General features: G+C 40.1%; 1 protein-coding gene across 10 annotated transcripts in view; it reads left to right on the top strand.

Annotated features, from left to right (window-relative positions):
- QTMAN (queuosine-tRNA mannosyltransferase) overlaps positions 1–12,587 on the top strand; it is a 451,841-nt gene that overhangs the window by 317,243 nt on the left and 122,011 nt on the right. For all 10 annotated transcript variants that reach the window (XR_002644005.2, XM_089916865.1, XM_022569666.2 and 7 more), the window contains one exon: positions 11,833–12,165. Coding sequence is in view for 9 of the 10 variants with exons in the window: in XM_089916865.1 (XP_089772991.1) it covers positions 11,833–12,165 (333 nt within the window). In the remaining variant the exon portion in view is untranslated. The remainder of the gene's footprint in view (positions 1–11,832; positions 12,166–12,587) is intronic.

Below are 12,587 nucleotides of genomic sequence, written 5' to 3' on the forward strand. Positions count from 1 at the left end.
GTGAGAGTTAACAAGAAAAACACATCTTAAAAAAAGGCATGGGTCTCTGATTTATAAAGTAGCTTAACTATGAGAGGGCCAGTGGAGTCAGAGACTGGAGTTTTTAGAATGTTGATTATCTCTTTAGTAACCATGAGAGCATAATGTTGACCTTCTCCATTATTATCAAAAATAAAAAATAATAGTATTTCCTGAGCTCTTACTATGTGCCAAGCAACATGGAAAACATAACTCTGCAAGGCAGCATTATTATTAGCTCCATTTTACAGATGGGGTAACTGATAATTAGAGAAAAAACTCTTTCCCCAGGTTAGCTAATAAGTGACAGAGCCCAGAATTTAAAACAATACAATATACCTAGAGCCCTGCTTGACCCAGTGTGCCTTTTTGCCTCTTAATAATTATAAGATAATCAGTAGATTTGATTAGAAGTTTGATCCTCCTACTTCCATTGGAAGTCTAGGGGACTGGTCTCATCCTCATTGAACATATGAAGAAACCCAGGTTTCAAAAGATTAAGTGACTTTATTCACAACCGAACAAATTTTTAAGAAAAATTCTTTCCTAAACTCAGTTCTCTATTCTTTTTATTTTTAGTTAAAAAAGGAACATTTTTGTTTCACAATTCATATTTTCTCCTTTTCATCCCCCAAATTCTCTTATTAGTTTTGATGGTTAGCGCTCTCGTCTTGTACAATATCATCTTGTTGTCACTGTCTGTTGACATAGATATGGTACCTTCCACTCTATCATTTTCCTGATACCCTGTTCAGGAAATTTCACCCATCATGGTATTGATTCTTTCCCCTCTTTTCCACAACAGTATCCAGTTGTATTCGTCATCTCAGGCTGCCATAACAAAATACCATAGACTGGGTGGTTTAAACAACAGGAATTTACCATTCTGGAGGCTGAAAGTCTGAGATCAGGGTGCTAGTCTAGTCAATTCTGAGGAGAGCTCTCTTCCTGACTTGCAGCTGGCTGCCTTCTGGCTGTGTCCTCACATGTGGCCGTGGGAGGAAAGGGGGAAGAAAGAGAGAGAGAGGAAGAGAGATCTCTTCCTCTTCCTGTAAGACCACAGTCCTATCGGATTATGGACCAATCCTTATGACCTCAACCTCATTTAACCCTACTTACCTCCTAAAGACCCTATCTCCAGACATAGTCACATTCGGGGTTAGGACTTCAACATATGAATTTTGAGGGAACACACTTCAGCCCATAGCACCCATAAAATGATACCATGCTTTAAAGGATACTCTCCAATTGGAAACACTGCCCTAAGGGAATTCCTGTTTTTGTTTGGAAAGAAGAAAGTGATCCTTTCTTCAATACCAGCACATTTTACTATCTTGCTTTCAACCTCCAAATAATGGCTTCCAAAAAAAATTGTGGAATAGGACATGTGATTAGAGATCATTTTTAGAGTTTCCTTCAGTGCTTTACTGATGCTGTAGAAGATATGGGATTCCCAGAGTAATGTGAACATTTACTTGCTAACGAGGTAAATCCATACCGAGCAGCTTGCTGAGTTTATGTACACGTGAAACAGCCACTTCCTCTTGCTTGAAAGAAATTACTTCAGATTCACATTTGGGAACTTTTTTCATTTTTGTATACTATCGTTAAATTAAGCGGGGTGAATGAATAGAAGCTTTTAAAACTTCACTTCTGAGTTATTAATGAAACAAATGATGAGCAAATTATTAAGTTTAAATGGAAAAGTTAGATCATTGTAGTAATGGAATCAGTAAATACAGTTTAGTTTAAAGGTAATATGGATAGCTTACAATTTCTGGGGGTAAGAGACCAAAATAAGTACGTATGAAATGTCACTACATATGCTCTAACATTTTTGTAAAAATAGACACAACCTTGGGCTTCCCTGGTGGCGCAGTGGTTGAGAGTCCACCTGCCGATGCAGCGGACACGGGTTCATGCCCCGGTCTGGGAAGATCCCACATGCCGCGGAGCGGCTGGGCCCGTGAGCCATGGCCTCTGGGCCTGCGCGTCCGGAGCCTGTGCTCCGCAGCGGAGAGGCCACAACAGTGAGAGGCCCGTGTACCGCAAAAAAAAAAAAAAAAAAAAAATAGACACAACCTCTTGCTCATAGAAGGAGCTTAGATATTTGCTGAATGAATATTCGTTGACTGAGTCAAGACAGTGACGCATTTACAAACTAAGAAATCCAGTGTTACCCAAGATGGCCTTAGAAATAACTCCGTAAGTGTGGATGTTACATAAAGAAGCAAGGAAATGGGACGTTTACTTTGATTTCCTCAGCTCATCTACACATCATTACCAACTCTCTTTTAATCCTCTCAAGAAATTTGGAAAAACAGATATTATCCCATTTCATAGATCAGAAAACTGAGGTTCAGAGAAATTAAATGATTTGAATAAATTCACAAATACAGGAAGTACCGATGCAATACTGGGTACCAATACTACAGCCTGGGTTCTCCCCTCTTCAACATGCCCATTGCCTGAGTGGACTTACTTTAAGGTGCTTCACAGAGATTTCTCTCCACCTGTCCTCCCAAAAGAATCTCATAGGCTTACTGTGCAATTATCCCATTTGTGATTAGTTTCCTTGAATTAAGGTATTGTGCTTTTGAAAAGTGGCACATATTGAGCATGGAAGATGACTAGTACGTTGTGGGAATTTAAGATTAGTTTCCAACAAGGCCAACAGGGAAGAACAGTACATGATTCAAGGTAGATGCAAGGGGATGCATGGTGATGAGCGTGGCAGGGATGGGGGCCCTGGGCCACTGGGAAGGAGCATAAAGCTCTTAGGGAATTAACAACTAGTTGGTGGAGAGTGCTTACAGGAGAGGTAGGAAGATAAAGATTCACTGTTTGCAGTTTAGCTTGCGACTTTGCTGACTGTGTTCAATTACTACAGTAAACCTTGTGTAAAATAGAGGGTTTTGTGGTGCTTAGCTCTTTTCGGGGGAGGAATGTGAATCATGAGAAGTGTGCATGCATCTGTTCACAAGGTTGGCTCTGGGTTTGATAAACATGGGCTGTGGCAACATGCAAGGTAGGTTTTCCTAGTCTCATACATTGTTAAGGACCTTATGTTTTCTGTATGGGAGCAGTATATCATCAAGGGATTTTATAAAATTGCATAAGACAAACTGCTCATACTAGTAGGCAGTTAAATTAGCAGTGTGTACAATCTAAAACACTTTGGAATTAAGAGAGATTGACATATACACACTACTATATACAAAAGAGATAACGAATAAGGACCTACTGTATAGCACAGGGAACTCTACTCAATACTCTGTAATGACCTATATGGGAAAAGGATCTAAAAAAAGAGTGGGTATATGTTTATGTGTAACTGATTCACTGTACTGTACACCTGAAACTAACACAACATTGTAAATCACCTATACGCCAATAAAATTTTTTTTAAAAAGAGAATGAGGAATTGAGGCATAATTATTTAAGTTAAATAATACTAATTACATAAATTGTGTTGCCAGAAGAAGCCATGTATTGTAAATAAATGGTATAAATAAGGTACATGGAGAGTGTTAGATTTTCAGAAATGATTCTTAGAAATGCTGGTGGAAAAAAATATAAAAAAACAGACTCATGGGAACAGAACCATCTTTTCCTTATGACAGTCATATATCCCAGCTATTTAAAGGACAGACATCAGAAAATGATGGACCTTAAACAGAAGAGAGGAAGCTGAAGCTTCTCTCTTTGGCAGCCTTCAAGAGAAGATGCTGTCTTGACTAAGTATGTCATCCCTGGGACCATACATGGATAATGAGGCCAGCCTGATAGCCATAAATATGCTTTCAGTTTCAGCATGCCTTTCTCAGGCTAACAAGTAGGGTTTGCTTGTTAATTTTAACTGAGGCTAGTTTCTATGGATCCTGTTTTCCTATCTTGTCACAAAACAGATTCTTCGTAGTCAAAGCAAGACACCCTTGCTCAGTATCCTCTCTCGGACTGCTGTCAATGTTGCATGTTGGCTTTGAAAATTTGCACCATGGGAGTTGAAATTTGGCTCAGGCACGAAACTCGAGCATTTCAATGACATGGCCTAAACAGCCGCGGTGTTGTTGGATGGCTGTTCCCCCAAAGCATTTGTGCTATGTGCATGTGGATGGTGATTGACTCATCTGTGATTCAAATTTGTTCAAATAATGTTCTGCCAGAGTTTCTTGTTGAAACAGCCTTCGTAGACATGTGCCATCTATTTTTTGAATATTAGCCCATAGCCATCTCCAGTAAAGAGGAGCAGCCATCCCTACAGCCAACCACCAAGCATAAGTCTGTCTTTCTGTTCAACGTTGTGGTCTTCAGACATCCAGTTTTAATTATGATAGACTTCCTTGTTTGTGATTCCTTTATTTAGTGAAGACAATGTGGCAAGAAGTATAGGGGGTGTATGCGTGCACATGAGAATGTTAGATTAAGATCTTTACTTTTATACTTTATAGGTTTATATAAATCTGCTTACCATATAAGTGATATATTGGATACATGTGGGCAACATGATTTTTTGATTATCTTTGATATTTGCTTATGTGGCTAAAATTCTAAAAATGTTAATTTTGTAATTAATTTCCAACACATTGTTTGGAAACAGTGAATAGTTTTTGTTATAAATCACCCAAGAACTTAGATCACTGAACTGCCTGGATGTGTCTTCCCAGTTGGTTTTGGAAAAATTATTTATCTTTGATTCCTATTTCCCTTCTCTTCAATTCTCAACATGGTTTCTGTCCCGGAATCCACAGAAATTGCTGTGATAAAATCGAATGATATTTTTTTCTGCTGTCATCCATATTAGCCTTGAACTGTATTTTTTTCTGTTACTTTTTTCACAGGTTTCCCTGATATCTTCAGACTTCCTTTTCTCTACTGATGTGTGGCCTTGGTGAATGGCCTTTTGGGCTGAGTTTCATCATTTGGAGAGGGAATGCATTTTCCCACTCCTCTGCCATCCCTACTATATAAAATATGCCATCACCTATATGGTTCCCCATGCTTTTTGACTCAGGCTGTGCACCTCCTAGGGTCTAAAGTAGTATTTCCCAGGGTATCCTTTGTCGAATATTAATTCTTAAGGTGCCTCTTTGTGTGTATGCGTGTGTGTGGGGGTGGTGGTGAGGGCTTTGGGGGATTGGTCCTTGTTTCATTAAGTGCTAAGTTTGGGAAACAATAAACACAATGTCTCTATCACACAATAGGTATTAAATAAATATTTATTGAACGAACAAAAGAATGAATGAATGAACATATTTACTGAACATGCTAGCATGTGCTTTGGGAAGTTCTGCCGTGAAGAAATGTTTAACTTTGTTTAACCCAGCATTTCCACAACTTGATCTCTCACAAAACCTTCTCTAGGGCAATACGTACACCTTCTGTTTCGTGATAAACAGAACACACCTTGTGAGACTTCAGCCTGAAGGGATGGCTGTACTGTTCTCCCTCCCCGACACCTGAGCTACATGTACACACACTGAGCTTCCTCAGCCCCCTCTTTCTGTGCCTGCCCCACAGGGAGGCCAGTTTCCATATTCCAGTTGCTAAGGCTCTCCTCTTTTCTCATTGGCTCATATTTGAAATACTCGTTGATGAATTATGCCCTCTCTCTGTCTCTTTAATCATCCACTCATTTGCATCATTTTTTTTCACATGTTATCTTCCAGATCTGCTTTGAGAAGCATGACTTAATCATGTCCTGAGGACTCTTATCTGTGGGTGCTTATTTATGAGATTCTATAGGTTGAAGTTACCATATTAAGTACTTTTCATTGAAATCTCTCAAAAAGATGTTTGTAGGCAACGTATTCCACATGACATACATTTTAGCCACAGCATTCTCTTCAACAACACATGAATCAGTCTCAATGTCCTAAGTCGACGTGACTTGCTTTATCTTATCGCCTTCCTCCTGACTACCTCTGTTGGTCAGCTAAACATATGCTGGCTTCTCAACTTCAGCAGAAATCAGCTAAGGAGCCTAGAGCATTTCCTTTGCTTACCCTCAATCTTAGCATCGGTTTAAGCTCCGCCCAAATCTGGTATTTTCGGACTAATCCAAATAAGGCATTTGGCCATTCCTACAGGTCCAGCTCTACGTTTGTGTGTTTGGATGTGGGTAGTGCAGGGAAGCAATCAGATTTAGGTCTGGAAAGTACTTATTCCAGCTGTGTCTTTAAACATCCCTCAACATAGTACTGGGGTTTTGTGGCAATGCCTCTGGACCCACCCTGGGGGACAGAGGTGGGAAAGAAGGAGAGGCAGCAGAGGGAAGGTTCTACTTTTGTTTCAAAGATTGGCTATTGCTTGGAAAAAAGTTGGGGGTGGGGTCCCGAGGCTGATAACAGATTGGAAACGACTATGGTAACCAGAATCTTTCTAAGAGTGAAAACATGTTTGAATAGGGCTTCTGAGAGATTCAGAAACAGGAAGGACATTCTGTGAGTAAGGTGGGCAGTAGCATTTCTTTAAGAAAAATTGAGGGGATGGTTAAACGGCAAGCCTGCCATGTGCTCTAGAAGGCAGCTCACTGGTATTCTTTCTTTTCTCTCCTTCACTCCTTATCTCTGTACCTTTCCTCTTCTCATTAGCACCTCTCCCAGAGTTGAAGCTGGGGAGGAGGAAGGAAGTGTTCGGTCATGTGCCTATTTGCATAGTTACTTCACTGAGTTCACACCAGGATAGTGTGAACATTCTGTCCGGTTCTATAAAAAAGCCAGTATCACCCCATCGGTAAGGTATTATTTGCTTTTTTAGCATAGAACCGTTTATTGCCAGCCTTCTCTTCACTGTACATTTCAAATAGCATCTGATTAAGGATGTTCTGGATGGGTTAATTAGTGTGGTGACTATTATTAAGCAAACTGCTTGTTAGTATATGTCTATTTGATCTTGGTATTGATGTGAAGTAATTGACCATAGAGCTACATTTAGAAAAGCTGGAATAAAGTTTTTTGATTTCTATTATGGCAATAAATTGTTTATATAAAACATGTCTATGAAAATATGGGTTTCATGTCACACACAGAGAATCAGAGTAGACTGTGTGGGATGGTAGTTGAGGATCGTTTTGTTTTGTTTTGTTTTTTAGAAATAGTAATACATTTGTCCAGCTTGCTTCAAGATCAGCTCTGCTGAAACAAAGTAGTAAAAAATTATTACTGCAGAATATATGAAAACTGAAGTCATTTTAGCTTCCCTCACCTAAAGGACGTATTTCCTTTTAGATTTAGCTAATTGCCTAAATACTTCTTTGGGTAACAATCACTCTATATAAAAGACTATTAGAGAAAAATATGAGAAGATATTGTAAACAAGGAAAGCATAGCACGTAACCACCTTCTTTCAAGTACTGGATTATCATCTATATTATTTATTGGTATTTTGTCCAGTTCTATTATTAAGTTTCCCTAGCTATAGCATTTCCATAGGGAATTTATTCCATGAGCTAATAAATTACACCGTCAGGGAGTTTTTCTGGAAATTCAGCTTAAATTTTCCCATTCTTAATTTCATCTCATTACTCCTAGTTATACCCCCTTGTACCTGGCTAAATAATTATTCTCTTTCCTTGGAGATTCCTATTATGTACCCCTCTAGTTGTCACTTAACCAGGCTATTCATATTTAGCTCCTTTAATCTGTCCTCATAAATCAATTCTTCCATTGCCTTAATCATTATTATTGCTCTTCTTAGAACTCTCTAATTTTCAAACATATATAGTTATCAGGTACCTCAGATGAAATCAGCATTTGCACAGTATTCTGCTCCCACAGACTTGGTCTCTCCCTGTCCTGTACATCACGTTCCATAACCAAGCAGCATCAGTTAGTTGGCTGGTCCAATCAGCCCAGACTCATCTTGTCAAACTCCAGGAAATCTACATAGTCTTTTCCACATGTCCTACTGCTTTCAGGTTTATTTTATTTTGTCAATTTCATAATATTAATAAGCTGAGTTTGGGGTTTCTGTCCATATTGATATTCTGCATCTTCCCATGTCCTTATTCACCACCACCTATCTAGTCAGTCATCTGCAACCTGGGTTAAGGTGGGATTCTGTTCATCCGTGAGAACATTTAGGAAATGTATTGCAAAAAAGCAGGCCTAGCACCTTGTCCACAGCTAGATTCCTTGTCAGTGACCAGTTCCCGTTGCTTACAAACCTTTAGCCAATCTCCCATCTCTTTTAATTTGCAATTTTGCTCACATGCTGGCCAATATAAAGGGATTTTATGAGCAAGATGGGTCATGATACTGTTTTCTAAAATGAAGATATGTTGTTTCAATGCCCATTGATTTGTGTGTGTGTGTGTGTGTGTGTGTGTGTGTGTGTGTGTGAATCCTTCGTGCACCAAGTTTGTAATTCTGTTAAAATCCTTTTTAAGCTTGCCTGGCGTTCTTTATCTGACATAAACAAATAGGTTACTTCGCTTGCGCTATTGTTGATTTCCACATATGTACAGATGTTCCTTCTCTTACCATTTGTTCCATTTGTTTAGGAGAAGTTGAGGATATTGTCATAGTCATGTTTTTTCTTTTAGTGGTGATCGATGGGAACTTTCCTATTGATTTTTAGTTCCTTAGAATCTCCTCAATATTTTGAATTTATTTCAGGAAGAAAGTTGGTTACCTCCCTTCATGATTTTGGACCTGTGAGATCTGAAACTCTAATCTGTATATGCCCAAGTTTCTTTCCATTTTTTAAAAAATAAACTCTCTAATTTTTTATTAGAGCAGTTCTAATAAGACTGAGGTTGTGACCACTGAGTTTTTAAAGGTCTGTAGATGAGAAGAAACATTGTTAGTACAGCATTCATTATAATTCAATAAATTTCCTTAACCTAATAATCTAAAGAGAGATATTAAATTCAATGTTCGTTTTTTAAATTGAAGTATAATGGATTTACAATGCTGTGTTAGTTTCAGGTGTACAGCAAAGTGACTCAGTTTTTTTTAGTATTTCATATATATATATTCTTTTTCAGATCCTTTTCCCTTCTTTTTCCATTTTAAATCAAGAATTAATGTATTACTTTATAAGGGCGTACCAAGGAGCTTAGCCCCATTCTTTGTGTTTTATCTGTCCATATGCAATATCTACTTCATCCACTTATGACAGGGCACGGGTGTGGGGGGAGGTGGCTTATATATTCAGGTGATTTTTCTCAAAAGGCCTCACGAAACAAGCACAGAGCCCCCCACATCACGCCTTTTGCTTCTAGAATGTACATAGCATACTACAGCCAGACTGGATTTCCAGTTCGCAGCAGAACCCACACTGTGGCTTAGCCTTGTTCACCTGCCCGTTGGTTCGGAACTAGCGATCGCCCATCCCCCTCTCCACGGCGACCTTCTGACTCAGGTCACTTCCTGAGCACCATCTCTTCTCACCTCGCTTGAAATAGATGGCCTCGTCCAAGGCTTTGGGGACGCACTGGATTCCGCACCTGCCACCTGAAACGGTTCTTTTCAATTCCGTCTCTCCCTTCTTCTTCCCTCTCAGCTTTGTAAGGAAGCACGGTGTGTGTTCTCTTGAATAAGGCCCTACTTGCCCTGCAGCAAACATCCTGCCATTATCACACCTTATGATGTTTTTCTACTTCCATTTTGTTGGGGTTTTTTTTTGCGGTACGCGGGCCTCTCACTGTTGTGGCCTCTCCCGTTGCGGAGCACAGGCTCCAGACGCGCAGGCTCAGCGGCCATGGCTCACGGGCCCAGCCGCTCCACGGCATGTGGGATCCTCCCGGACTGGGGCACGAACCCGTGTCCCCTGCATCGGCAGGCGGACTCTCAACCACTGCGCCACCAGGGAAGCCCCTCTACTTCCATTTTCTAAGACTTTTCTGTTTCCTCAGGATCCTGCTCCCTTCCCTAGCAAGTATCCCCAAGCGAGCACCCCTGTGGACATGCACCCCATTAAAGAAAACTTGACCTTGCCTTCTCCTTTCTTCTCTTTGTCCCCCTCTCTCCCTAACCAGTGTCTGGTTTCTCTCTGCCCTCACCCCACACGAACCGCCCTGGCACTAGCCAGTGATCTACGGTATAATGAGGCCAAAATCGCCCTGTCGTTTCTGCTGCTGTAACACCTCTGCAGTGTTTCACACTCTTTTTTTTTTTTTTTTTTTTAACAGTTTTAAGAGCTCTTGGTTCTTTTTCCTACCCGTGCTTTAGGAGCTCTTAATTTACCTCAATAGTGTGATATTACTCTCAGATTCCCTCTCAGCTCTTCCAAATGTTCCTCATTGCTTTCCTTGGTTCTGTGGTTCTTCTTCCTCACCTACCTCTTAAATGCATGTACTCTCCATTTCTTCACATACTCCACAATCCAGGTAAGGGGCCGAGTCTCTGCATGGGGCTCAGGGCCTCTGAGAACACCCTTGTTGTCCGGCCCCAGACTGCCTCTCTATACCTCAGATCCTGGGACTCAGACTCTTTGCTGTGCATCTTATTCCCTGAAGAGTTCATGCTCTTTCACACCCTTTTCCTTTGATCTCACTGTTCCCTCCATTCAAAACTTCCCCCTCTCTGCCTTTCAGAATCAGTCAACTAAAACCCTCTTTTAGCCTTTACTTATCCCCAAGTCAGAATTAATCTCTAGTTCTCAGTTTTAAAAGTTAGAATGTCCATTCTTGATATACTGTGTTCCGCCACAGGTTCCTTTGTTGTTCTCAAGTCTGTCTCCCACTCTGTCTACTGGTTTGCTCCCTAGTACTTGGTGAATTCCTTGGTTGCATTTTATGTGTTTGCTTCTATCGATAAGTAGCAGATATCGAACTCTATGACAAAGCATTATGGGAAGAAAGGGGTGAGATGGTAATGAAAAAAATATAAAAAGATACTTCAAGAAATATTAGCAAGGGACCAAGCTATGTGATCCTTATAAAACCTTAGACCATTTGGGAGCCAATTAAGAAGATGAAGTCCAACAGATGTGGTTTTGGCTTAGCTGCTGACCTAATAGTTGGGCTTCCCTGGTGGCACGGTGGTTAAGAATCTGCCTACCAATGCAAGGGACACGGGTTCAAGCCCTGGCCCGGGAAGATCCCACATGCCGTGGAGCAACTAAGCCCGTGTGCCACAACTACTGAGCCTGCACTCTAGAGCCCACAAGCCACAACTTCTGAGCCCATGTGCCACAACTACTGAAGCCCGTGTGCCTAGAGCCTGTGCTCTGCAACAAGAGAAGCCACGACAATGAGAAGCCTGCACACCACAACGAAGAGTAGCCCCCGCTCACTGCAACTAGAGAAAGCCCATGCACAGCAACGAAGACCCAACACAGCCAAAAATAAAAATAAATAAATTTATTTTCTTTAAAAAAGGAAATATTAGCAAAGTCAACTTAATAAAAATGCGTACAAGTGCCCAGGAATACAGAACAGTCGTGTGAGCAGAAATACCCAGTGTTAATTCAGGAGGTTTCAAGCATTTTTGTAGGTTAATGAGCAAAAGTATGTTTTGAAAATAAACACTGGGCCATGTCATGACTGGAAAACATAGAACTCCAGAAAGACAAGTAAAGAAAACGCTAAACCATCGCTCTACCCTGATTTTTTACGGTATGTGCAGTGCAGATTTTTATAGCCACAGAAACTCTTTGGAAACCAAAGACAATCTGGTCTAATTTCAAACTTTTGAACTTTCTCTTGGTGACTACTGCTTTTTGTGCTCTTCCTAGAATTTTTGTTGTATCTTTATTTTTTTTTTTCTCAGTTTTTATACATCATCATCATGTGCTTACAGAAAGGTAAAGAGCACATTTTAAATAGTATTTTCACTAAACGTATACTGCATTTTCTTTTTGTAACAGATTCATGCCCAAGCACAAAGCAGCGCATTTACAGAAGATACTCAGCCTTAAAGGAAATGGCGGTGTTGCTCCATCCATGGCCCTTCCTTTCCAACAGGAGCAGAGAGGTTCTGAGAATTTATTGAAGAATTTTGATTCAGAGTCTGGATCCTGTGATGCTGCACAACAAGAAAACCTGGGTGGCTCAGTAAGGCAGGAGTCATACTTGAAAACATTCAGCTCATCAGATAATTCAAGCACTCATCATGGGGAACATAAACAAAATCCGTGTAACATTTTGGCTGGAGCTGATGATCAACAAAGACCATTGCATATTGTCTGGCCTCACAGGTGGTAAGTGTAAGACATACCAATTTAGTAAGTTGTCGAACTGGTAATAGAAAATATATTCTGATGATCGACTTAGTAATTTGTTGTCCCTATAGCTTTAGAAAAAGATCATTTTAATGTGGCAGTGCTACCAGTGTGATGCCAGGGTGGCACTACTCAGTGTCTTTATATTCATGGTTGTGTACTTAGATTAAATTTGAATCACGGATAATTATTTGCAGTGATTTGCTCAACTAACAACAGCAGCTTGGCGCTTCCAGGAAACGGAATCTCATTCAAGAAGTTTCAAAGTGTAAGAATAGGATTTCATATTTTTTTATATATACCGTTATCACCACACTATTTTATAGCTACACATTGCTAACAAAGTATTACCATTAAAACAAAAACAACTTGTATTATTTACTAATTTGACCAGTTTCAAC

The sequence above is a fragment of the Delphinapterus leucas genome, chromosome 8 (genome assembly GCF_059928025.1).
Source record: "Delphinapterus leucas isolate spDelLeu-1000000601 "Yukka" chromosome 8, BTC_Dleu_Yukka2, whole genome shotgun sequence".
Lineage (NCBI taxonomy): Eukaryota > Metazoa > Chordata > Mammalia > Artiodactyla > Monodontidae > Delphinapterus > Delphinapterus leucas.